The sequence below is a fragment of the Lithobates pipiens genome, unplaced genomic scaffold, assembly GCF_037356315.1.
Source record: "Lithobates pipiens isolate NorthernLeopardFrog02 unplaced genomic scaffold, aLitPip1_a1.2 Scaffold_8, whole genome shotgun sequence".
Lineage (NCBI taxonomy): Eukaryota > Metazoa > Chordata > Amphibia > Anura > Ranidae > Lithobates > Lithobates pipiens.
The window spans coordinates 167,178,727-167,206,482 of record NW_027507903.1 but is presented as its reverse complement, the minus strand read 5'-3'; the positions used below and the strand labels follow the sequence as shown (position 1 = coordinate 167,206,482).

Genomic DNA, 27,756 nt, shown 5'->3' with positions numbered 1-27,756 from the left:
CCAAGTTTAAGACGTGTGCCATGCATGGCACGTGCGTAATTTTTCCCTGTTTCAATGTGCTAAGCAGATTGGCACCGTTGTCACACACCACTTTACCAACTGTCAAATTGAGCGGTGTTAGCCACTGATCTGCCTGTGAATGCAAAGCTGAAAGGAGTGCTGGGCCAGTGTGGCTCTTGGCTTCCAGGCACAACAGACGCAGCACGGCATGGCAACGCCTCACCTGGCATGTCGAATAGGTTCTGGGGAGCTTGGGCGGCGCAGCGGAAGAGACGCTAGCAGCGGAAAAGGAGGAGTCAGCCGAGGAGGAGAGGGAGGAGGATGGAGTAGGAGGAGGAGGAGAAGAAGAGCCAGGCCTGCATGCAATCCGTGGTGGTAAAACCAAATCTACACGGGTGCCATGGGTTACATGCTTGACGGCCATCAGAAGGTTCACCCAGTGGGCAGAAAAAGTGATATACCTTCCCTGCCCGTGTTTGCTAGACCACGTGTCTGTTGTCAGATGTATCTTGGCACCGACACTGTGTGCCAGAGATACATTCACTTGCCGCTGAACATGGCCATATAGCTCTGGGATGCCCTTCTCTGAGAAATACTTCCTTCCTGGGACCTTCCATTGTAGTGTTCCAATGGCCACAAATTTTCGAAAGGCCTCCGAGTCCACCAGTTTATATGGCAGTAGTTGGCGGGCTATCAGTTCTGACAAGCCAGCCGTCAACCGTTGGGCAAGAGGGTTATCCGGCGTCATCATTTTTTTACGCTCGAACATTAGGCCCACAGAAGCCTGCCTTTTTGCAGAAAAACGTGAGCTTGGCGTGATGGTAGGTGGAGTGGAGGACAATTGTGAGGAGAGAGGAGGGAGGAGAAGTAGAAGACGAGGCTGGACGGTGAGAGCCTGGAGTGTGGCTTTGTGTGTTCCGTTGCTCCCACTGGGCTCGGTGATGGCTGCTCATGTGCCTTCTTAAGGCGGTCGTCCCTAGGTGAGTGTTGGGCTTACCGCGACTAATGCCTTGACTGCAAAGATTGCAGATGGCAACGCTATTGTCAGCAGTGGACACGTTAAAAAAAGCCCACACTGCGGAGCCATGTGCCGGCGCCCTGGGAGCGCCAGATGTGACCGTACATGGTCGATGACTCGCTCCTGATACATTAGCAGTCTGCTTTGTCCCTCCTGTGCAATGTAAGTTATTCCTGCTTCTCCTCCCTATCTGCTGGTCCATATCTCCCTCTGAACTCCCCTCCTCTTCCTCTCTTGTGGGCACCCACGTGACATCACTAGACACGTCATCATCGACATCACCTTCCACACCGTTATAAGTAGAGATCTCGGAGTAGGCAGCAACACCAGGGACCAACCTCCTCCTTGGGCTGATCTGGGTACTGTGTCAGACTGCTGAGTGGCGGTTGTTGCTACCTCCTCTTCCTGATCCAATGCCAAGAGTGGCTGCGCATCAGAAATGTCTTGATATGAATCGGAAAATAATTCCTGTGACTCAAGCGGAAGGTATGTGGTGGTGGTGGTGGTGGTGTTGTTGGTGGTAGTGTCTTTGGGGGTGCACATAGCAGAGAGTGAAGAAAAGGGTGCAGATCGAGAGGATGAGGAGGGTGAAGAAGAGTAAGGCTGAGTGAGCCACTCAACCAAGTCTGGTGTGTCCTATAAAGTAATTGAACGCACCTTCTGCAACTTCCCACTTTGGCTCAAGCCTGTTGCTCCTGCCCTACCACCCCTGCGGAAGGGCCTGCCTCTTCCTCTGCCTGTCGTTTTTTTAAATGACCCTGTGACAAAACTCTCAGTCCCTATACTGATAAAGGACTGCTGCAGAATAGGGCAGCAGTCAGCAGTAGTGCACCTCAACCCTATATTTTGTTGACCTATACCAGTCCTTAAAGCGGGAGTCCGCCGGGAGTTCCGGCGTTTTTTTTTTAAAAGCCAGCAGCTACAAATACTGCAGCTGCTGACTTTTAAAATAAGGACACTTACCCGCCCAGCGCGCCCGCGATGTCGGCACCCGAAGCCGATATCTCGATCGTCTCTCGGGTGCTGCCGCCGCCATCTTGGGTATGGGAATCAGGAAATGGAGCCTTTCGGCTTCATTTCCTGGTTCCCTACTGCGCATGCGCGAGTCGCACTGCGCAATAAGGATGGTCCCGCTGTCTCTGGGATCTGTGTGTTTCCCAGCAGGCAGCGGGGGACTTTCAGAAAGGGGCGTAGATTCTGCAGAATCTACGCCCCTTTCCGCAGATAGCTATGCCGGAAGTGGGTGCAGATACCTGTACTGTACAGGTACCTGCACCCCCCTCCCCCCTGAAAGGTGCCAATTGTGGCGCCAGAGGGGGGAGGATTCCAATGAGCGGAAGGTCCACTTTAGGGTGGACCTTCGCTTTAAGGAATAGCAGACTGTACCTCACTCAACCCTATGTACTGTAGTACCCTATACCTTACCAGTCCTTGTAAGGACCTTTGTGGAACTAGTAGGTTGTGAATGATTAGCAGACTGTACTTCAGTCCCTATACTGATAAAGGACTACTGCAGCAGAAGGGCAGCAGTCAGCAGTAGTGCACCTCAACCCTATATATTGTGGACCTATACCAGTCCTTAAGGAATAGCAGACTGTACTGCACTCAACCCTATGTACTGTAGTACCCTATACCTTACCAGTCCTTATAAGGACCTTTGTGGAACTAGTAGGTTGTTAATGATTAGCAGACTGTACCTCAGTCCCTATACTGATAAAGGACTGCTGCAGTATAGGGCAGCAGTCAGCAGTAGTGCACCTCAACCCTATATATTGTGGACCTATACCAGTCCTTAAGGAATAGCAGACTGTACTTCACTCAACCCTAGGTACTGTAGTACCCTATACCTTACCAGTCCTTATAAGGACCTTTGTGGAACTAGTAGGTTGTGAATGATTAGCAGACTCTACCTCAGTCCCTATACTGATAAAGGACTACTGCAGCAGAAGGGCAGCAGTCAAGTATAATATTCTTTCTATATTTGGAAGAAAGAATATTATACGTGTACAAGCCTATTACCATACCAGCCTTTGTGGACCTAATAGTAACAGCTACTGATTAAACTGACTGTCCCTCACTGCCACACACAGCTTCCTGCCTGTCCCTATTTAAACTGACAAAACACAGACTGCTGGAACAATAACTTGAATAGCACTCACAACTATATCATGTACTACTTTACCATACCAGTCCTGAAAAGGACTTTTGTGGACCTAATAGTAACAGCTAATGATTAAACTGACTGTCCCTGCTGCACACAGCGTCCTGTCCCTCTCTCTACACTGACAAAAGACAGGCTGCTGCAACAATCACTAGCACAGCAGTGCCTCAAACCTATATCCTGAACTACACCTAACACCTATACCATGATACCAGTCCTTAAAAGAATTTTTGTGGACCTAATAGCTAGCGATTTGGGTCACTGAAGTCTCTCCCTGCTCCACACAGCAACCTCTCCCTATTGTGACATACGAAAGAATGTAAAATGGCCGCCGGATCGGGTCTATTTATAAGTTAGGGGGAATGTCCAAGTGTCCATGTGCTGTAATGTCTCAACTGGCTGTCCTGTACCTCATGATGGATGTGTCATCATAGGTCAAAGTTCTTTTACACAGTAAACACGGAAGTCCGCCGGGCGGACGGCGAACAGCCGAAATTTGCCACGAAGTGACCGCCGGGTGAACCGTTCAGCCATCCCTATTTGTTACAATACAGCACAATATACATTTTAAAGTGTTCATATCTGTGCTTGAAGCATGCTATATTGCTGGAAAATAGGTTCTGTGTATGAGCATTGAGGTGCCATTTAGAATGAATGGTAATGTACTACAACACACAGCTATTATGTGTTATCACATATGGCGGGAAACATGATAAAATGTGGGTTTTAGCACATGCTGCTGCAACAAAGAGATGCAAATCCACCCTGAAAGTTTACTTGAACAGGAGAAAGAAGTGCCCTGGTGTCTGGAATAAGGTAACCCCTGATGGAGAATGTAATCATTTGTTGAAAGTAAAACATGTATAACTGTACATGTACATGTTTTACTTCTAATAAACTATTGCATTCTGCCTGGTGTCAAGAGCAGGCATGTACTGGCCATCGGGACTACCAGGAGTTTTTCCCGGTGGGCCGATGGCTCAGTGGGCCAGTCAAGTGCAGTCCTGGAGCCGCTCTTCTCTGACAGTGAGTGATCGCGATTTCACTCCTGTCAGGAGGAGCAGCTGCCATCACTTACTGGTGAGAGGATTAGGCTTTCTGCTACCTCCAGCCTGTAGGGGGAGATAGACAGCCAGCAGACTTTCCTTTCTCTCTCCCCTTATCACTTGTCGCTTATCACATGATTGGAGAGAGGAACAAGATGCCTTCAGAACTGTGAGTACACGTGAGAGGGGGAGGAGAGGGAGGACACTCTTATGTAAGGGGGCTGCTGATGGGGACACACTGATGTGAAGGGGGCTGCTGATGGGGATACTCTGATGGGAACACGCTGATGTAAAGGGGGCTGCTGATGGGGACACTCTAATGTAAGGGGGAAGCTGTTGGGGACAATCAAAATGAAAGTGGGGCGGTCATGATGAAGTCCAGGGATGAATTTTTGTCCCAGTCCAGCCCTGGTCAAGAGTAACCTTATTCTGAATACCAGGCTCTCTTTTCCCCATGAAGTATATTTTGCTGAAATGTCACACCAAGGTAGCAGCTCAAACCTCCAAAAAGGAGACCAACATTCACCCATGGAACCACTTAATATCGACCAAGAGCCATTTAATCATTGGTCTCTATCTCAAACGAATCACAGTCTAAAAGTGTGGAAGACATCTGTAAATGCAAAAGAATAAATTATCTGGAAGTGCATTCCTACAATCTTCCCACTCCCCCTCTATTTGTAATAATCGGGATACATTTTGTGGGGACGTGTTGCTGGGTTTGTTCCACATGGATATGAATACTCATCATGACCACATATGTTCATACTATGAGATGGATGTAGCTTTCAAGACATTATTGAGTAATTAACTAAGGCTTTTCATCAGGTTTTTCAGTTAGGAAACAGTTTCCCTGAGAATAACACATCATTAGAACTGAACACTTTATCATTAAAAGGTAAGACCATTTAAAAGTGTATTAAAAAAATTCTGGAAGTTATTTGACTATTTAATGACCCCTTTTATCAGCATTATTACTACACAGCATTTGTACTGCACATCTTTGATAATTGGCATTCATGGTATGAGTAATATAAACCAACTTTTATACTAATTTATGGTAGGGAGCTCTTTTAAACATAATCTGTCACTTTGCTTATTCAAAGCAAGCATGTGAACTCCCAGGATTCAGTGCTTTCTCATGAGCAGCTAATTTTCAGCCCATAACATTGTCTTATGTGGAAGACGTCGAAGACGTTAACCTAATGTAAGATCAAATACTATCTAAAATGTTTTCCCAGGGTTAGGATTATGTATTCCAATGTAGGAAAGTTGAGGGATATGAGGGAGCCAGTGAAGGTGCATATCAGTAGGCGTGGGGGTTTCTCTTCTTAGTGTTGACTAAGTGTTGAAGTGTTGACTTATGAGTTGAGTTATAGAAACCTTTGAGTTTAAAAATACAGGTGCAATTTGGTGTAGATATGATATTAATGTGAAAGCAAAATTGCAGTTTAAGGCAATATATATGTTTTTATTTATGCCTCTGCATGCTGTGCAGCTTTGTGGCCTTATTTTAAAATGTATCCAAGTTTTCTACATTATAAATGGTACGGAGAAAGAGGTGAAATGATGATCCTTGTATTTTTTATCTTACTGTGCACTGACCTGAGGGAGGAGTCAGAAGGAGCCAGCACATCACTCTAATAAATCCCACTCAACTGGGATTCACTTTTAGCAGATATCATGCATCTCCAAACTAATACACACAATCTTTTCTAAATAAGACAGTAAACCAGATGCTCTATGGTATGAGTCTTTGCAGTCCAAATCACACCTAACAAACATTAGTCTGGGCTCCCTTTCTGTACTTCTTACTGCTGCGGTATAAGAGGATAATAGAGCACATATTATTACCTTTTGTGTGTGCAGGGGATAGGTACTGCAGTAACTCCATCTCAACCAGATGAAACTGGCTCTATGGAGGTTAAGTGCACCACATTGAAGACAACTGAAGTTCAGGAGGCATGTCAAAGGCAGTGGGTCTTTTGAGAGATCTTTTGAGTGCGCCTACAGCCATGCCCTTCAATAAAAATTAATTGACACATAGTAAGGAGGGAAAGGGCAGACAATTCTCCATATTTGATCATTGACATCACACAGGATCTCTCAGGCAGTTTGCTTACTATGTAAAACAATCCGGTGGGTGGGCTGAGAAGTCCTTCATTAGTGGTAGTAATACAGCTTGTAAATTAACCACTTCCAGCTGCAGTAGATGAAGTGGAGGTTTGGGCAGGTGAACAAGCCAAATCTAGGCATTTCATTTCGTTTGCTTAGTGAACCTCAAAAAGCTAGAATTCTGGTCGAACTCTTTGTTGACTCAAACTCAAAGTTCATCTGTTACCACCACCATTAGCACAACCAAGAGAAGATTTTTTTAAGGCACCACAGTATGTGCTTAGAGCCAAGAGGCTGGAGTTAAAATTGCTAGACATAGCAGCTCTCTTTAGTAAAGATAAGCCACCATATACACATTTGTCACAGAAGCTGCGGGGATATGTTTAAATGTTTAATTCCTAATAAAAAAACACAGTAATGCTTTAACATACCTATAGTCCACCATATATTATTATTATTATTATTATTATTATTGTACAGGATGTATATATATATCAATACAGGAGGCATCAGAGGGCCCTGCTCATTAGAGCTTACAATCTGGAAGGGAGGATGAAGTGGAAACAAAAAGTAATAAGTGTGGGGGAAGAGCTAATGGAGAAAATTAAAAAAAAACAGTTGTCAGGTGTGGGTAGGATAGGCTTCTCTGAAGAGAAGGGTTTTCAGGTATCGTCTGAAAGCTAATAGAGTAGGAGATAGGAGGACAGATTGGTTTAAGGCATTCCATAGGACTGGAGAGGCTTTGGAAAAGTCCTGGAGGCGAGCATGGGAGGAGGTGACGAGAGAGCTAGAGAGCAGGAGGTCTTGAGAGGAACAAAGAGAATGAGTAGGTTGGTATTTAGATATTTAGAGACTAGGCTAGTGCTGTAACTGGGGGCTAAAGTGTGGATGGATTTGTAAGTGGTTAGTATTTTGAATTTAATTTGTTGGGTTAGCGGAAGTCAGTGGAGGGATTCACAGACAGCAGACACAGAGCGATTGGTAAGGTGGATGAGTCTGGCAGCAGCATTCACGATGGATATAGAAAAAAGCTACTGCCGCTAGTGACAATGGATCATGTTCACCACAACCTACAGTATTTCCAAAGACTCCAAGCATTTGGTCAGTTACATACAATACAGAAACAGAAGACATAATCCATATAGAGAAATGCAATGATGAGTAAGAAGTATAAAAACCTGATACAAGGTGACATGCTTCATGTTTGGTGGTCCTGTCCCAGGATTCGACATTTCTGGCGTAAAATTTTCTCCTGGATAAGCATAATTACCTCACAGCCTATCTTACCATCCCCCCTCATTGCACTTTTCAACTTCCCAGTCACAGGAGCGCCCAAGATTACACAACGCCTCATCCACTTTATTTTACTAGGTGCCAAACTTACCCTGGCAAAAGCCTGGAAGACGCCTACTGTATCACCCAGAGTAGCAAAGAAAAAAATTTCTTGGATCATGAATCAAGAAAAAATGGCCGGTGTAATCTTGGATCGTTCTGAGAAATTCTATCATACTTGGGAACCTTGGGCATATTTTGTTGGGATCATCCTCCCACACTGAAATTGCTGTACTACTGGCTGTCGCTCACTTCTCCAGACGACCTTCTCCACCTCCCTTTATCTCCTTTTACACTCTTCTGCGCTAATTGCCTTTTTCCTCTACTTTCCCTGCTCTTATTTTCTTTGTCTATCCCCTTTTCCTCCTTTACCCCTCTTCCCCTCCCTGTAGGGGATGCTCCCTTTGGCTGCAAATATTCTTTGTGATTAGTTAACATTTCACTTATTGGATTTCTCAATCTATACGCTGAAAGGAAATCTTCATTTGTTCTACTGTGTTCTTTTGCTCTTCCTCCCAGATATTGAGTATATATCACTTGTGCCTCATTCAGTTGCATAACTCATAGTTCTCACTTGCTATATTTCGAATGCATAACCAGTGTAGTTGGTTGACCTGTCCCTTTTGCTGGGGGGTGGGGGGCCCTGGGGAGTTGCCCAGTCGCAGTGTGTTCCCATTTGGGGCGGCTGGGCGATCTTCCCTGGGCCCGTCTCGGCCCCGGGTGGAGGGTGTTAAGGGGGGGTCTCCGGGTCCCCACAAATCGGGAGGGGGCCTCGTTGGCCCCTTGTTCTTGAATGTACTACTGCTATCACGCGCTCTCATTCTCGGACTGGTCAAGGTTTATTCTCTTACCTTCTATATTGCAACCATGGTCTGGGGAGGGATATGTTTTTTATTTGTTTTCTCATTATATGCTTTACCAGTATGATGCATTTGTCTTTTAGGGGGCATCTCGCCCTACTGCCACTTATTATTGACATGTTTTGTAAACTGTTGTTCTATTTAACAATAAAAATCTATTGCAAAAAAAAAAAAAACCTGATACAAATATGGCTGTATTTGGTGCCCGATTTTAATAAATGTTCTTGATCGCTGAACTTCTCTCCATGGATTGTGTTCCACTAAACCGCTAAAAAACATAGCTTAGTGATTGTAAAGTAACGGTAAATAAAAAAATAAAATAAAATAAAAATAACTTGCTGACAAAAAAAATTACCATACGTTACACGCTAACACAAAGCATTTGATGGAGTAATACTGACCAACAAACTACAGAGACATGCCAATAAACTGTCCTAGTGTAGCCACATGATTCATTTAATATTATCATCCTTTTTCCAGTGATCTAACATATATATACAACCACAATGACTTGACATTTTTTCCTCCTGAAATTTATTACAAATCAATTGTCATCACATGTTCCTTGCTGGCAAAACCCAGATGTTTTCCTCTCTCATTGGCAAATACAATTATTTATTTAAAAGCAGCTCAAAGTTCACTGTTACATGACCTTTATATCCTTACTGTAAAGTACTTTCCTCAGATAACTACTGCTTTTGGCAATTTCCTGTATTTATTTTGTAGCAATGATAACTGTACACAAATCATTAGTCTTTATGAGACTTCCACTTGCAACTTATGTATTTTCTTTAAATATTACATGTGCTATCATCTATGCAAATGTTTTTAAAACAAAAGCTACCTACTTAAATTTCTCAATGAATATGGGTATTAATAAGTTTGTATGACTTATAGCTTAGTAATTATATAATACATTCTCGTAGTTCTACTGCAAAGAACAAGAAATGCTTCTCATAAAGGACAAATACTGCATACTCTAGTGGATATCCAACAGCAGTATAATAAAGAGAAAAACATATTTTGATAAATATAAGATAAAAAAATTACTCTTAGAAATTTTCAAGAAGTGTAATCAGTGACACAAATTGGTTGTTTTGGCAAGGGTATCTCGTACTGAATAGCTTAGTAGATAGATCAGCCTACTAACTGCTAAAACCAATGATCATTACTCCACACTTATAATCTTAGACCTTTTTGCTGCCATTGATACAGTTGATGACCTGCTCCTTCTCAATAAACTCCATTCCCTTGGCCTCTGTGACTCTGCTCATTCCTGGTTCTCTTCTTATCTATGTCAGCGTACTTTCAGCGTCACATAAAACACCACCTCCTCCACTCCTCTTCCTCTTTCTATTGCGGTACCCCAAGGCTCCATTCTTGGGCCCCTCCCATTCTATCTCTACACCACTTCCCTGGGCCAGTTGATAACCTCCCATGGTTTCCAATACCACCTCTACGTGGACCATACCCAGATCCAGCTCTTCACTCCCCAGTTCCCCCCCTCAGTCTCCCCATATATCACAAATTTACAGAACGATATATAAGTATGGATGTCACACCACTTCTTCAAACTCAACCTTTCTAAAACTGAGCTTATAATATTTCCTCCTCCACGTCTCCCCTCCCCCTACTCATGACTTTACCATTTACATCAACAGCACAACCATTGCACAACCATTGTTCCCTCCGCACATGCCAGGGTACTAGGTGTAATGTAATGTAATGTACTGCAACTGCCTCCTCACTGGCCTACCTTTACAGGGACTATCCCCCTTCAGTCTGTTATGCATGCTGTTGCTAAACTTATACACCTTACTAAATAATCCATGACTACTGCCCCTCCCTACCAGTCCCTTCACTGGCTTCCACTATCCCAGCGTATACAATTCAAAATACTAACCTCAATATACAAAGCCATCCCCAACATTTCCCTCATCTGCAGTTATCACATAAATCATCCTCTCCGGTCCTCCCAAGATACATTGCTCTCTAGCTCCCTTGTAACCTCCTCCCATGCTCAGCTCCAGGATGTTTCCAGAACCTCTCCCATCATCTGGAACTCTCTACCCCAGTATGTCCGGTCAGCTCCTACCCTGTCCTTTTTTAGAAAATCCTTGAAAACTCATTTATTTAGGGAAGCCTACTCTGTCTCCACTTAAAAAACTGTACTTGAGTCACCTCATCAGATCATCCTCTGCAGTATACCTTTTGTACCACCTCCCATCCTATTCCCTCCTATTCCTTCTGAATTGAACTGTGTTGTAATTGTATTGTACCACATTATATTGTAAAGCGCTGCACAAACTGTTGGCACTATATATATCCTGTATAATTATTATAATAATAATAATAATAATAATAATAATAATAATCAACACCTCACAAAGTAAGTATGGATCTGTATGGCCAGCATTAGTGTTGGTTGTTAGGTTAGGGGTCAGTTTAGAGTTAGGCTTAATAATTAGGGGTTAAATAGGATTTTTGTTGTAGCTGCTGACTCTTAAAAATCAGGTGCAGAGTCTGGAGTCCAGTGCGGGTCTCCGTGCCATCATCTTGGATATAGGAGCTGGCTGTGGATTCCTGACTAAAAAGTTTTGGCTTCCCACTTTGCATACGCAGCGCAAACAGAAGCTCAGTTTGTGTTGGAACAGGAAGGTTATTACATGCTCATCCACTTTCTCATAATTCTGAGCAAAGGCTCATTGCACAATGGGTATTGGCACACATTCATAAATATATAAGTGGTCACCTGCTCCCTGCAAACACCAGATGGCGCTACCTGCTACACCAGCCCCTGTGCCACTCTTTGTCCTTACAGCTCCTGCCATCACTACCAAGGGGACAAGAGGGGCCAGAAAGCCCCTGCACCAGTTCAATCTACACCATGTACGTAACACTCAGGAGGCTGTGGGGGGGGGGGGGGGGATTGGGACAAAATCTTTGCCTAAGCAAGGATTCTTGAAGTGGGAGCTGGAACCAATAAAAAAAAAGGTACTCACTCCTCCCAAAATGAACTGTAATTCAGTTAGAGGCTGGGGGAGGGAGTGAACCAGTAATACTTCACTTTTTGAGTGAAGTTTTGCTTTAAGGATTAGGCTTTGCAAGGGCTTAAAAATTAACTTCAATGCCCCCAAGGTGTTCAGCTCAATCTGCAATACTTACTTTCAGTCTGGAGCTGAGCCCACAGCACATAAAGACAAACATATTGTTTATCCAAGAGCATAAATGTACAATATGGCAGAACAGTTACAATGATATTGCCAGTATCACAGAAATATGACTGTGGGTCTAACAAAATTCCCATGCCAGGTAAATGAAGTAGAGGTAGACAAGGAACGTTTTTTTTTGTCAGAGATGTTGTGCCATGTCTAGACATCTCAGGAAAATAAAAGAAACATAAGTAACAAGGACCCATCTTGGTTTGCTTTGGATTCAAACAGTACTTTTACAATACATCGGCATACACTCTCTCTCTGCATTTTGTAATTCCTAAATATTAAGACTAGAAATATAGGCACAGTCAGAAATATCTGACCCACAGAAATGAAAGCCTGGGATTACAAACTCTGAGGCCATGATTTGTTAACTGGCTACAGGTGGATTTTACATAGAAGCAGAGCATGTTATAGCCAAGCACTGCCAGGCTGAAATACAAAAGCTTTGAACAAGATCCCTAAAAGTATTTTAAAAAGCTATTTTCCAGGAGCATATACTGCTTTGCCTGGGCTTGGTATGAAGGAAATATTATTGGGTGTTTCAGCTATGCTTGGTAGAAGTCTCTTTACATCGGATTGTAGAAATCAAATTGGACAGCAGAACTCATTGCAGACCTCTAAAAGCATAGAGGTAAAGTGTAGAGGCCCCACAGTTTCACCAGTGGTGGACAGATGGTTGTAGTTCAGCAGTACGTTATGCAGTCTCTGCTCTTGTACACCCTGCAGATGCAGTACTCCCACAAGACACAAGCATCTGTGTTTAAGCTGAAATTTCAATTTTCTAATTCTATGGAGCATATCATTGCAAAATAATCAGTTAGTATGGTTACCAAAACTTTATATATTTAACTATGGATCTTCATGCAGGTTATATATATGCAAATTACATAATAACCAAAACCTGAAAAAGACACCTACATTTAAAGACCCACAATCCAAAATCATTATAAAGCATTTAAGTCAGTTGCTATTCTATGTTAATACAAAGTAACACTTCTGTTAACTGATTATAAAGACATTCAGTCTTATATAATCCTACATTTCTGCACTGTTCTGCGCACGCAATGTGCTTGGCTTTATTCTTTCAAATACATAAATAAGCTCTCTCATTATTTAATTGAGTTACAAAGTGATCTAATTCTTTGGGGAATGTTCTTTTCCTAAAGCTTCAAGCCATATTTCTGTAACCTCAACGTTTTAAATAGCAAGGCTGGCTTTCATATGTTCCACAGATAACAACATACAACAGCATTAAAGCCAGGCCAGTGGCAATACTCCAAATACAGCTGTACCCATTGAACTACACATGCTGCTGATGCTTCCATGTCCATTCACGGAATTCACACAGATAAATATGTCCCAGATTACTGCTAAATGCTCTTGGCATATTCCTTAACAAATAAATGACACATAACTCATAAATTAACAAGACACTTCCACATTGTGATGTTTACAACAGAACAAACCAATTTGCATGTTACAGACCATTACACATAGCCATGGTTAATCTGTCTGCTTAAATACAGTCTTATTTTAATGATCCTTCAATGTCATTTCAGAGAAGATTACAACACAGTTACATTGTGTTTCGAGTAGCCAACAAGGCTACATGATGATGTCACAAACCATAAATTGGTACACAATTTGTGCTGTCAAGTCATAATAATAACAACTGCTCAGCAACATATAAGAACATCTCGTTTGACCTTCTGTTAGCACAGAGGTCCATCTGATCTGGTAAGCACCCAATCTTTATCAGTCGGTGGAGGTGGCGTCACACAGGAATCTACAGTATTGGTCACGAGGATTCCTAATCTTCTATCCTGGGACTTGTGGTCCCTTTGTATTTTATAATGTGCTCACAGACTCATTATTTTACCATTGCGCTGCACTTATTTTGTTTTGTATATAAAAACATGGCAAAACTATGAGGATAATCTCACATATGCAAACATTTATAATACTGTTTTCTCTGGATATTTAAATTCAGCTTGCTAAAACATTTATCTACAAAGATAAACTGATTGGTGAACATTTTATTCTAGCTATGCAAACCATAAATATGCAGTGGAAAACATTCTATCGTTAGATCAGATGTATAAACTAAACAAGAGCAACTGAACATGCACTTTTTAAATGCATAACCCCTTTTTTGCTTCTTTTATATTAGAGTCCTGTTACTAAGAAAAAATAAATAAAAGCACGCCCATAACAAAAAGTAAATAAAAAAATGTAATTTGTAATGCCAAGTACCCATAAGCCAGGAAGCTAATAGAAAAAAGGTTAAAAAGTTAGCAAATTCTGTACATCTGAGTTACAGTATCTCAATGCACCCTGCATCCTGTCACATGACTTATGCTGAGCCAAATATGCCAAAACTAGACTGTACAGATGCAGCCGCCTGAAATTACCAATTTTCTCAGAGAGTAATTTGCAGATATCTTGTTATTTGCCATTTGTCAGAGGTTAATTTCAGAATGGTTGCAAAGAAGCCCAACCTCCGTTAGGAGTTCTACTATTAAACCCGTGTTCATTTGTCAATTAATAGATTTTCATCATATAATTCATGAATGCATCAAACATGCATTTTAAAATCCACATAGTTTTTTTTTTTTTTAAAGTAATCCCTTACAATAGTAAGAACATTTTTATGCTACATTGTATTTCCCAGTAAATACACCCCAAATAAATATGCAAAATAAAGTAATATTGGGTCCAGGTGTTATCTTTTTGCACCCTAAAAATGTTTTACCCTTTATTTCACAAATATCACAATAGATTTACTGCAACTTTATACCATTTTTATTAACTAATCCTAAATATATACAAGCCCTTAAGTGTGGTGGCTGCATTAGTTTCCTTTTATCAGACTTTTTTCCTTCATTGTGATCCTGCCAGTAGCATACTTCCTGTCCAAGGGTTACAACACTCATCACTCAACACTGCATCTATGGAGGAGCAGTGTTGTCAGTCTAGCCTGCCCCCCTGATTTGGACTACAATCACTTAACCACTTTCCTTGTCTCTGACACCTAGGAAAGAGGTGTTCTGTAGTTCACAGAAGGGAACTGGAAAGGCTGTTATCATTGTTTGAGATTTCAGACAGCACACAGAAAGTTGCATTTCTGACAAGATCAGCAGGTGTTTTTTATGGTCGAAGAAAGTGAAAAAAAAAAAAAAAAAAACGAAAGCAGCCCCTACTTCTAAGGACTGGTAGCCTGCACTATAAAGCAGCCCCTACATCTAAGGACTGGTAACCTGCACTATATAACAGTCCCTACATCTAAGAAAACCAGCACTATATGGCACTATGTACCTGCACTATATAAAAGCCCCTACATCTAGAAATTTTAAACCTGCACTATATAGCAATGATGTGGAATTCCCTTCCACAGGTGGTGGTCTCAGCGGGGGGGAATGATAGTTTCAAGAAACTATTAGTTAAGCACCTGAACGACCGCAACATACAGGGATATACAGTTTAATACTGACATATGTAACTATGTAACTATATATATTATATTTATATATACAATTTTTATATATATATATATATATATATATATATATATACACTAACTATATATACTAACTTCTTGTAGAATTAGAGACCCTCTTTAATTAAGGCACTCTTGGGCGTGATACAAAAGTGAGAAGATCTAAGCAGCAAACAAAACAGTGGATGATCCTGGCAATCGTGGATTGCATATGCAATCCAGGTTTGTCTGAACATGCATATTAGTGCACTTAGCACTAACCCAGTAAATTCAGTTTGTCTTGGGGGGAAAGTATTGACAAAATATAAGACTATTTTTTTTTTTATTCCAGAGATTAGTTGGTCAGAGGGAGTCCTTAGAGAGCTTTTGTGACCTGACATATTTGTAGGTAATTTTAAAACCCAATTTCTACACTTACCTTTCTTTTGGAGTTGCCATTTGTTCAGCTTTATGAATGCAATTACTAGTGTAGGTTCTGTTCTCTCATAGTTTTTATTCTGTACAGTAATATAGGAATGTGTGTGTTCTTTCACTAACCTGTGCGTCATCTAGCCTGTGCATTTATAATTATATTTACTCATTTGTTTCCATCAACTTATTTTTATTTTACGGTATAAAATTTTGTAAAACTAATTTCTAACTAACGGAAGGCCTCTCCATGAGTGTTTGAAGTGATAAAAGTGTCAAATATAATCTAACAATCTGTGCTATAGCCATTTGTAATATTGCAAATTCTGTGGCAGCAACTTAACACTGCACACGGGCTCCACATATTCCATAATGCAAATTGGTAGTTAAATGTAAGACCGAGAACCCCGGCAACCATTCACAGCAGATTTTCTTTTAAACACAATAGAAGGGAAATGACAGGACTTTGCATTAGCTATTTGCAATGCATTATTTTATTATTAAAGTATCCTTACATATATACTCTGCACAATTTAAAATAGGGGTAATATTCACATTAAAGCACTAACACTAGGATTACAATGAATTGGTTAAACTGCCCAGTAAATGTTTAAAGAATAATAAAAAATAAAAAAAAACGCTTCTTTCAATTTCTGTTATCCCAGAATGCTTCACTGTACAATTTTTGTTTGAACTCCAAAGCTAATCCATCAAAATTGTATTTGTAAATTCCACCTTTGAAGTTCTATTAACATTAGTGATAAATTATAGCTGGTATTATATACAGTAAGTATTGCTGTGTTGATAATAGCACCTATACAGACACTAGTGATTTGAAAATAGCCTGAAGATAGGTATTCCAAACATGCATGTGACTTAGACAGTAAAAGTAACCTGACACATTTTATTCTTTTAGGTGGAAAACCAGATCAGTCTAAAGCCAAAAGCGCCGTATTTATCAGTTCTGTGCAGTTCATTTTACTAACTTGCTGCAATGAATTCTATACAGATCATTTGCACCAATTCACCCAGTTAGTAAGTGACCTTTTTTTTATTTCAGGTCAACAATTTATCAGTCTTTCCGCCGCACATACACACATGATAAAATGCACATCAGATGTAGATGAAAAGAAAGCCAGAGGGGATATGTCTGATTAATTCAGACAAACTTGGACAAAGTTTAGCTTTGCCCTATAGAATGAAACTATGCAATTGATAAACGCATACCCCCAACAGATAATTGAACAATCCAGGCTGATTATACATAAATAAATAATATAATCTTATCAATCTAGAGTTTGATTATTAGATTGTGTATGTGAATACACTTTTAAACAGATCAACAAACAAAACATATACAAATAGAATAAATGAATGCCTGGTGGGTAAAAAAAAACATGAAAAAATAATATCTAGATCTATATCATTTAATATCTGTGTCAGTCCAATTGAAGTTACTTATACCATGTATAAATCTAAAAATGTTATACAAAATCTCAGAATTTAAAAATATAGATATTATTCTGCTGTTTTAAAAATAGGGATAACATTAGATGTTTAAAACGATGATTTATTGTTTCAATTACTTTCAATGACTTTTTACAGCTTTGTTTCTCTTTATTTCTATGCTCTGTTACAGAAGCTCGATAATGTGCATGTATAAATAAGGGGGTTTTAATAAACACAATCAAATATAAATCCTCTGTAATCATCAGATATAAATCTCAAAATGATGCAATGTGCAAAACAGCTTTTAAAAACATTTCTTGTTTCATTTTGAATAATAATCCACATAACTAATAAATAAATTGCAAAAAAAAAAAATATGTAGAGATCATCATTCCTTTCATCATTGTTGCTGTATAGAGCAAGACATTTAAAGGTCATCACTGATGTAAAGAACTCACCTGCACACAGGATAAGCAGAAAGGCAAGCAGGAGTTTTGCTACCCACATGTTGACCCTGGCAGATGTGATAGGGATGTTGACTGACTGCAGAGCACCATTCAGTAAAGAGATGTGCTTCTCAGTTGCTCCTCTTAGTACTCTGGCTATGGCTGAGTGACTCCTCCTCCCCTTTCCCATTGCAATCATAAGAATGGTTTCTTAGCTGAGAGCAGTGGTAAAAGTTCTCAGTTGCTTGTAGGTTACAATGTCAGTTGTTCCAGGGATTTGCATGTAACAGATACATTAGAGATTCGCTTAGTAGCAGCAGCCCCTAAAGGCTGCTCCGCTGGTACTGCAGGGCTTTAAGTATCCCTGAGGAAGAAGCTGTGAAATCTTATCTGAAATCTGATCATTCGATTTTAGATGGAGAAGTATTTGATCCTGATAACACTCTGCAGCTCTTCCACTCCCACTTTGAAAATCAGCAAGCTTTTATACCACAGAGTACCTAATGACAGCAAGTTTATACCATAGTGCACAGAAGGCGAATGTTCTTTCTCCAGCAGAGTGACTGCAACTGGAGTGCTGCTGACAGTGCCTAAGAAATGTAAGCACAAGAAAGTGGAGACTGCAGCCTGCAATTGCATAATAACACATTTCTGGAGAAGTAGAGTATGTTGTTTAACACAAACAGTCATTCATTAGTATGGTAAGCTTCTTTCTGTAAAGCACTGTATTATTATTAAAATTAATCTGTCCTTTTTACATTCACATTTATGTTAACGCCTACTTTATTAATAACAAAATAAATATATGATCCCTTGTGCAGCTGGCTCCCACCTTAAAATCTTTCTTTTCACCGTCATAATATGCTGTGGGGGTTAATAGGCCTAAGGGACCTGTCATGTATACTCTTTAAGAGTGCTGTGTCAGCCCTTTCTGCCCCCTCCCCTTCCCTTCACCATTTATCGGAGCTGTACTTTCGCTTCCATGAATGAAAAACGTTATGAATGGAGGATAGTACAGCTTCTGTGAATGGAGAAGGCAGACAGAAAGAATAGGTATAGTCAGCACACTAGTTGAGTACATTATTATTATTATTCAGGATTTATATAGCGCCAGCAATTTACGCAGCGCTTTACAATATAAAAAGGAGACAATACAGTTGCAATACAATTAAATACAAGAGGATTGAGAGGGCCCTGCTCAGAAGAGCTTACAATCTAAAAGGTTGGGGCAGGTGGTACAGAAGGTTATAACTGTCGGGAATGAGTTGATGGAAGTGGTAGGAGATTAGTTTGAGACGTGATAGGCTTCCCTGAATAGATGAGTTTTCAGGGATCGCCTGAAGGTAGCAAGAGTAGGGGATAGCCGGACTGGTGGAGGTAGCGAGTTCCAGAGGATTGAAGAGGCTCTGGAGAAATCCTGGAGACGAGTGTCAGAGGAGGAGACGAGAGAGCTTGAGAGTAGGAGGTCTTGAGAAGAACGGAGGGAACGGTTTGGGTGATATTTGGAGATGTAGCTCGGGGCACAGTGTGAATGGCTTTGTATGTGGTGGTTAGTATTTTGAATTTAATTCGCTGGGTGATTGGGAGCCAGTGTAGGGATTGGAGGAGAGGGTTGGCAGACACTGAGCGGTTGGTAAGGTGGATAAGTCTGGCAGCAGCATTCATGATAGACTGAAGAGGAGATAGCCTATGGAGAGGCAGGCCAATGAGAAGGGAGTTGCAATAGTCAAGGCGAGAGATAACAAGGGAGTGAATGAGGTGCTTGGTAGTTTCATTTGTTAAAAAGGGGCGAATTTTAGAGATGTTACAGAAGTGAAATCTACAAACTTTTGACAACAATTGGACTTGGGGCTGAAATGACAAGTCAGAGTCTAGGGTTACACCTAGTACCCTGGCGTGAGGGGAGGGCCTGATGGTTGCATTGTTGATTTTGATGGAAAAGTCATGGAGGGAGGCATGTGCAGGGGGATTATTAATAGCTCAGTTTAGAGAGGTTTAGTTTAAGGAAATGGTGTGACATCCATGCTGTTATGTCAGTTAGCAGGTTAGTAATGCAAGAGGACACTGAAGGAGTGAGGTGAGGAGTAGACAGATAGATTTGGGTGTCATCGGCGTATAAGTGGTATTGGAAGCCATGGGCGGTTATCAAGTGACCAAGGGAGGAGGTATAAATAGAGAAGAGAAGGGGTCCAAGAACAGAGCCTTGGGGGACCCCCACAAAAAGAGGCAATGGAGAGGAGGATACAGAGTTGTAGGTGACACTGAAGGAGCGCTGTGATAGATAGGCAGAGAACCAGGAAAGGGCAGAATCTCGGAGGCCAAGGGAATGTAGTTTATTGAGGAGGAGCGGGTGGTCAACAGTATCAAAGGCAGCAGAGAGTACATACAACAGGTCCCTCAGCTCTAATAACCCCTGCTACACTGAAAGATTATGGTGGTGGGGGTAGGGGGTGAATCCGAAGAGGAATACAGTACTGTTCAAAAGTTTTAGACAGGTGTGAAGAAATGCTGTAAAGCAAGAATGCTTTTCAAAATATAAATTTTAACAGTTTATTTTTTATTTCTGTATTTTTTTTATTAACAGATATTTATAAAATACATATTTAGTACAACAACCAACATGCTCAACATGAGCAGATATTTATAAAAGACATATTTGGTACAACAACCAACACGCTCAACATGAACGTAAAGAGTCATAAGGTTTGGTACACAGATACATGAGAAGTACAAAATCGCAATGGTATATACTTGAGTGTCCAGTCTCAATAAAGAACACTTACATATAAGTACAAAATAGGCTTGTTTCATTTTAACATTATTCATACTACAATAAAATTTGTTCTCAAATTCTCACACATTGTAAGTATAGAAAATAGATTACTCACAAAAAAGAAGAAATAGTAAAGCCCCATACACACTATCAGTTTTTCCTTCAGATTTACCAAAACCATATAATATGAGGTCAAACCTTAGGAGTTTCAATTTGTATGCAATCAGGCAGGCCCTTGCACTACATGGTTTTGGTAAATCTGAAGACAAAAATCATCACAAAATCTAATAGTGTGTACGGGGCTTAAGAGTGGAGGAGCACAAAGTGTTCCACACCTTGACATATTTTCTGGGACAACCCCTATGCTAAAAAAATATTTTTTAATAAGGCAGTATCTGATTCACACTCTGGATCCATTGACGAGTAGATGGGGGAGCAGATTGGCTCCACTTAAGTGTGATAGTCCTACGAGCTAAAAATAGTGTTTCTCTCAGCATTATTCTAGTACATTTTGGCCATTGTTCCTCATCTAGTATACCCAGTAGACAGATGCGTGGATCACATGGTACAGGGGCCACTCGTTTCCAGTATACATCAATAACAGGGCATAGCCACATAACGTGAATAAAGTCTGCATGATGGTTGGTACATCTAGTACACACTGCTGTTGGGCTACAATGCAGTGCATGCAACCTTACAGGGGTCAGGTAAGACTGATGCACCATGTACTGTATAGTTGAATAAACGTGTTATTAATAGCCGGTGAAGCGGTTAAATGCGAATTACGCGCTTTCTCCTGGTCCTCATCCGTCAGATCGGGTATAAGTGTTTGCCATTTGTTGCAAATCACCAGAGAATTTGTGTTAAGTAAGGTGGCCAATAAATGGGAGAAACCTGTAGAGATTTAACCCGTAGGGCCCTGTGACATCAGCACTCCAATCAATGGATAGGCAGAGAACTTAGAGCTAGTAACTCCGAAATGAGTCTGTAAATCATGATGTAACTGGAGATACCTGTAAAAAGCCATACAGGGGAGTTCATATTTTCTCTGTAAATCCATGAAGGAAGCCATAACATCCCTGTGTATATGTCTTGTAGTGCAACAAGTCCCCTACTTTCCCAAAAGGAATGGTCTGCAAAGTTTAGGCTGAGAAAACATATGGTTGTGCCAGAGGGGTAAATTTAGATTCGTATCATCAAATTTGACCAGCTGTTTAGCCTCCCTCCACAACATATGTGCCAGAGTCAGAATAGGTATGCATTCCCTTCCCAAAGCTAGCAATGGAACCTCTAATGCTATCAGCAAGTGTTTAAGATTAATTCCCATGCCAGATGTGATACCACCACCTCTGGAGTGACAGGTGACAACCAGTTATCCAAATACCGTATTTTTCGGACTATAAGGCGCACGTAAAAGCCTAAATTTTCTCCCAAAAACGACCGTGCGCCTTATAATCCGGTGCGCCTTATATATGACCTGTTGACATCGCTGGAGTTCTTTGTTAACAGTATCTGTCAGATGGGCGCGCATGGAGTCACAGATCAAGTCTCTTGACGTTAACCTTCGGACTATAAGGCGCACGTAAAAGCCTAAATTTTCTCACAAAATCGACCGTGCGCCTTATAGTCCGATGCGCCTTATATATATGGAAATATCCATTTTATCAGCCGGTCGTTGCTAGTGCGCCTTATAATCCGGTGCGCCTTATAGTCCGATGCGCCTTATATATGGAAATATCCATTTTATCAGCCGGTCGTTGCTAGTGCGCCTTATAATCCGGTGCGCCTTATAGTCCGAAAAATACGGTAGTATAATTTAGTAGCACATATTTGGAAGCGCCATGCCAGCTTCAGCTTTAGGCCGCTGAAGAACAGAGCGTTACAGTTTCCGTCTATTGTTTGCCCAGATGACTGATGTAAACAGCATATCTAACATTTAAAAAAAAACAATTCAGGCACCACCATTTATATAGGAAAGGTCACATACAAGCTTGGAAGAAGAATCATCTTTATCAAATTAATTCTGCCTACCACTGACAGAGGTAGCCTGGCCCAAATGCCAAGTTTAAGTTTAATCATCTGGAGTGGTCTAGATTAAGGTTCAAAGCCTCCATTTGTGATAAGGTAATGAGCACTCCAAAATATTTAAAAGAGGACATTACTTTAAGAGGGACATCTCAGGAATATGTTTGGGAATGAAGAGGCATCAGAGCTGACTTCTACCAATTGATTTTAAGGCCAGAAAAAGCCCCATAGTCATCTATGATCTGCATGACCGCCTTCAATGATGCTGATGCATGCTGCAAGTATAGAATAAGGTCATCTGCATATATACCTAAGGTATTAGACATATCACCCAGTGTAATACCTGTAATGAGGGCAGGCTGTTGGAATCTCAATGCCAGAATCTCAATGGCCACCTGTTGAGTACCTCTGTAGAATGGTATTGAAGCTGACAACAGACCATTAACCAATAATTGGGACACAGGGTTTGCATAAAGAATAGTGAATTTTTTATTTTTATCAAATTTCAAAATGGAACTTGAGCAAACAGAAGAAACAGAAGAAAAATCTAAATCAAATCAATATTTAGTGTGACTAGCCTTTGGCTATAAACTAACATTAATTCTTCCTAGTACACTTGCACACCGTTTTTTATAAGAAATTCGACAGGTAAGTTGTTCCAAACATCTTGGAGAATTTACCACAGACTGGGGGATATTTCTCAGCCTTGAGGACACCACTGATTGAGCAACGCTGAGGGCTATAGACGCAGTGGTCAGCTAAGGAAACATAATGCAGCAGAGGAAAGACACGTCATGCTTACAGAAGATGTCCAGCAGTGCCATCAGCACAGAATTGGTGAAATTCAGGTGGGTGACCCAGGTACACCCATCTACTGTCCAGAGAAGAAGCCTGGCCAGAAGTGGTCTTCATGCAATAATTGCTGCCAAAAAGCCATACCTCTGACATGGGAACAAGTCTAAGTGACTCCACTATATTAAAATATAAGAGCTGGGGTCACAAAAAAGGCAGCAGGTGCTCTGGACTGATGAGCCAAAATTTGAAATATTTGGCTGTAGAAAGAGGCAGTTTCTTCAGGAAGGGCTGGAGTGCTGTACAATAATGAGTATCTGCAGGCAACAGTGAAGCATGGTGGCAGTTCCCTGCTAGTGTGGGGCTGCATTTCTGCAAATGAAGTTAGAGATTTGGTCAGGATCAATGGTGTCCTCGATGCTTAGAAATACAGGCAGATACATATCCATCATGCTGTACCATCAGGTAGGCATGTAGTTGGCCCCAAATTTATTCTGCAGCTTGACAATGACCCCAAACATACAGCCAATGAAATTAAGAACTATCTTCAGCTTAAAGAAGAACTAGGAAGTGATGGTTTGGCTCCCACAGAGCCCTGATCTCAACATCATGAAGTCTGTCTGGGATTACTTGAAGAGACAGAAGGAATAGAGGCAGTGTTCATCCACAGAAGATCTGTGGTTAGTTCTCCTAGATGTTTGGAAAAACCTAACTGCTGAGTTACTTCAAAAATGGTGTGCAAGTGTACCTAGAAGAATTGATGCTGTTTTGAAGGCAAAGGTTGTCTTGGATCTTTTTTCTTTCAATTTCATTAACTAAAAAAAATAAACTATTAACACTTCTGAAAGCATTCTTACATTATTTACAGTCACACCTGCCTAAAACGTTTGCACAGTATCGTATTTCAATCAATGTAGGAGCCAGCAGTACAAGTGAACAGATCAGATTAATTGTAAGTAATGTCCCTAGTTCTCTGACTTTTTTTTATTTACTAAACATACTTAAACAGTCCTGACAAAAAGTGGTTCTAAAGGCTGAAGGTTTTTTATCTTAATGCAATTTCTGCATTAAGGTAATAAACCTTTTAGCTGCTGGTGCCACTTCTCTGAATACTTACCTTTGTCCGATCTCACTCCAGCGCTGTACGCAAGAACAGCACTGCTGCTCTCTCCCTCTCTCCTCACTGGACTGTGTGAAAGCAGCAAGAACCATTGGCTCCCACTGCTGTCAATCAAATCCAGTGACAAGGGAGTGGGGGTGTGGCCAAGCCACACAATGTGTGTTAATGGATGCAAACAGTGCAGCTCAGGGTTGAGCCCGCACGAATAAGGGGAAGGAGCCAAAAGTGCCAGCAGGGGATCAGAGAAGAGGAGGATTGGGGCTGCTCTGTGCAAAACCATTACACTATGTAGGAAACTATAACATGTTTGTTATTTAAAAAACAAAAATGCGTTTAATATAATTTAATAAATCATTTAATATCACTTTAAATGATCCAATTTTCTTTCCCCTGCTTGTGACTAGAGAAGGAAGAAGCAGCAGACTGATAAGGTTGTCCCTTTGATCACTCTGCTCTCCTCTCCTGTCAAAATATTACTTATCAGCTTATGTAAAATGAAGTTCAACTGACTGCTCCCATTGCTGGCCAAGAGGAAATGCGTCCTTCACCCTGTTTAAATGCTGATGTCCAGGGAATCACAGGAGCCTGATAGCAAAACGAATTCAGAAACTTGCATTAGCTGCATTTGCATTCTAAAATATATGAATGAATGAATATGTTTTTAATGATGTTTTTATAATGCTTGGAGTATGTCTTTATATGTATTTTAAATTATATTAGCTAAAGGTTTATGTAAATAAGGAGTAGATAGTTCTAACGTGGACAGAGTATAGTGAACAAAGTGATGGTCTTATCACAATGATGATGCTTCCTTAACATTCTGCAGGCTGGACTGGGTCAGGTTAACACGTGAACAGGTTTTTACAATTTTCCTCCTTGTGCAACTATTTAAAAAAATACTTCAAAAGGATATTTGCAGATTCTACTATAAATCTTGTGTCCGAACCAGCTTCGAATAAACCATGGAAATCAATAAACAGTTATCAGATGCAGACTAAGCACCCTAACACTACCTGACACACTTTATTCCAGGCTGTGTTAGCTCTGCTCTCTTCTGCAGACATGCATATACAGTGCATGGAAGATAACTATGTATATAATAGGTCGGCACTCATACTCAGGGTACCTATTTTAATCTGGGGTTGATTTACTAAGTAATTTGATTGTGCATTTTGCAAGTGTAATCGTTTTTCCCAGAGTTTAGTGAATGTGGTAAAGCTTCACTTTTTTGCTTACACATAATTGCATGATGGAAATCAGCAGGGCTTCACCATATTCACTAAGCTCTGGGGAAAATTAGTGCAACCACATTTGCAAAGTGCACAGTCTATTAGTAAATCAACCCCTATTTTCCATGTTCTGATATGTTCACTTCACAGGCAGTTGCAGCTGGGGAGGTGGTAGGCACACATATAACAAACATTGTAATATACATTTTTTGTCAGATAATAAATACATTTTTATCCTACTGTGCTGTATCAAAAATAATCTGACATACATTTAGTAAAATCACCCCCCCCCCCCCCCCCCCCCCAAAAGAATGCTTTTTTTGTAAAGTACTGTAAGCAAAGCATAATAATAAAAAAATTTTTTTCAAAAGACTACAGTTTGTTAATGTAAGTTTCTTGAATAGGACACATTTTAAAAGAGAAGTATGGAATAAAAAATAAAAAAAACATTAACACTCACCTAAGTGAATGAAACATTGGTCTGATGTTGCATCTGTCCCCGCTGCTTCTAAGACTGAGAACTCAGCGACCAAAGACCACTGATTTCTGAGTTCTCAGTCTTCAGGGCAGAGGGTCGGTGACTGTCAGTCATTGGCTCTCTGTTCTGCCCCTCCAGCGCTCATTTGAGCACTGGGCTGTGTAAGAGGAAGGAGCCGCTGGCTCAGGATCTCACCAATGCACTGAGAGGCCAAGCCAGCTGCAGATCAGGCATCTGGGTTGATCCTGATATTAAAGCTAGGATCCATCCAGAGAGATGTTAGCATACTTTGGCACTGGCTGAATATGGCTCACAGGAGTACAGAACGAAATGCACCCCTCTGACCCACAGGATCCACAGGAGAAGTACGGCCAAAGGAGCTTTAGTCCTACTTCTTTCTCAGAAACACAAATGATCAAGCCTAAGCGGTAATAATTAGAAATTTAAGTGGATTGAAGCGCAGGCAGTTTTTTGTCTGTGAACAGGACACACAGCTGAAAAAATAGTCTTTACTAGTAGGTATGGTGTGTTAGGGTCTGTACTGTAAATAGTTTGTGATAAAATCTAGAGTAGCAAATTCAGATAACTTCCTAATTGTAGTTGTAAGATCCATGTCCACTGCAATTGCTTGCATTTCAAACCCAAGAAAACAATAAGTAAAGCCAATTCAAACTAAGGCCGCGTACACACGCGCGGACTGTTCGCCCAACCTTGTCCGCTGAACAGTGTTTGGGCGGACAGTCCGCTCGTGTGTGGGGCTTCAGCGGACAGTTTCAGCGGACAGTTGGCCGAACAAGGTCTTACGGAAATTCCGAAAAACTGTCCGCTGAAACAAGGTTTCAGCGGACTGTTCGCTCGTGTGTAGGCTTGTTCGGCCAACTAAGTCTCGCGCATGCTCAGAAAGGATTTCCACGTCGGAAGGTTGCATTGCAGTGTATAGGACGTCGTATTTTTCGTCCCGTCGTACGTGCCGTTCACGTCATCGCGCACGGTTTCAGCAAACTGTTCGTCCGTCGTGTGTGGCCATGTCCGTCCATGCTAAGTTTGAGCGGACTGTTCGCTCAAACTGTTGGACGGACAAAGTTGGGCCAACAGTCCGCGCGTGTGTACGCGGCCTAAGAGGAACAAAGTCCAGTGGTCTACTGATCCACAGAGAGTATGCATTGAAAATAGCAAAATGTTTTCATGAGTGCTATCTCTCTTCATCAGACTTCCGCAGCTCGTTTATACACTGCTTGTACAGACTGTTTGTTTGTGAGTATTTTTAAACTGTTTTAATAACAATAAACCTGTTGAAGCATCTTACACTATGGAGTATTCTTCCTCCATCTCTGCTTAAAGAGGAAGTAAACCCTGATGGGTTTACTTCCTCTTTTTTTCCCTGCAAAGGTAAAGCATAATGGACTACTATGCATCGCATAGTAGCTCATTATGTGTCACTTACCTGACACAGGAGCCAGCGAAGTCGCCGCTGATCCCTGTAGTCCGCCGCATCCATCTTGCTGGTGGCGTCTCGCAGCTCCGACCAATGACAGCGGCGAAGCCGCGATGACGTCACTCCCGCGCATGCGCATGGGAGTCGCGTCTCGCAGCTCCGCCTCTGCCATTCGGCGAAGCCGCGATGACGTCACTCCCGCGCATGCGCACGGGAGTCGACAAATTAGGCAAATCCATTCTTGGATTTGCCGCATTTAGTGCGCCTGCGCGCCGCTGTCTACGGCGCATGCGCCGTAGACAGCGGTGCCCATTTTCGGGCAAATATCTCCTAAACCATATAGGTTTAGGAGATA

At 41.3% G+C, this 27,756-nt stretch overlaps 1 protein-coding gene across 2 annotated transcripts in view; it reads right to left on the bottom strand.

The window, feature by feature from the left end:
• The window catches only part of HGF (hepatocyte growth factor), a 174,941-nt gene extending 156,984 nt beyond the window's left edge, over positions 1 to 17,957 (bottom strand). For both annotated transcript variants that reach the window (XM_077473463.1, XM_077473464.1), the window contains exon 1: positions 17,562 to 17,957. In XM_077473463.1, the coding sequence (XP_077329589.1) occupies positions 17,562 to 17,748 (187 nt within the window). In that variant the 5' untranslated portion in view covers positions 17,749 to 17,957. The remainder of the gene's footprint in view (positions 1 to 17,561) is intronic.
• Between the last annotated feature and the right edge of the window lie 9,799 nt (positions 17,958 to 27,756).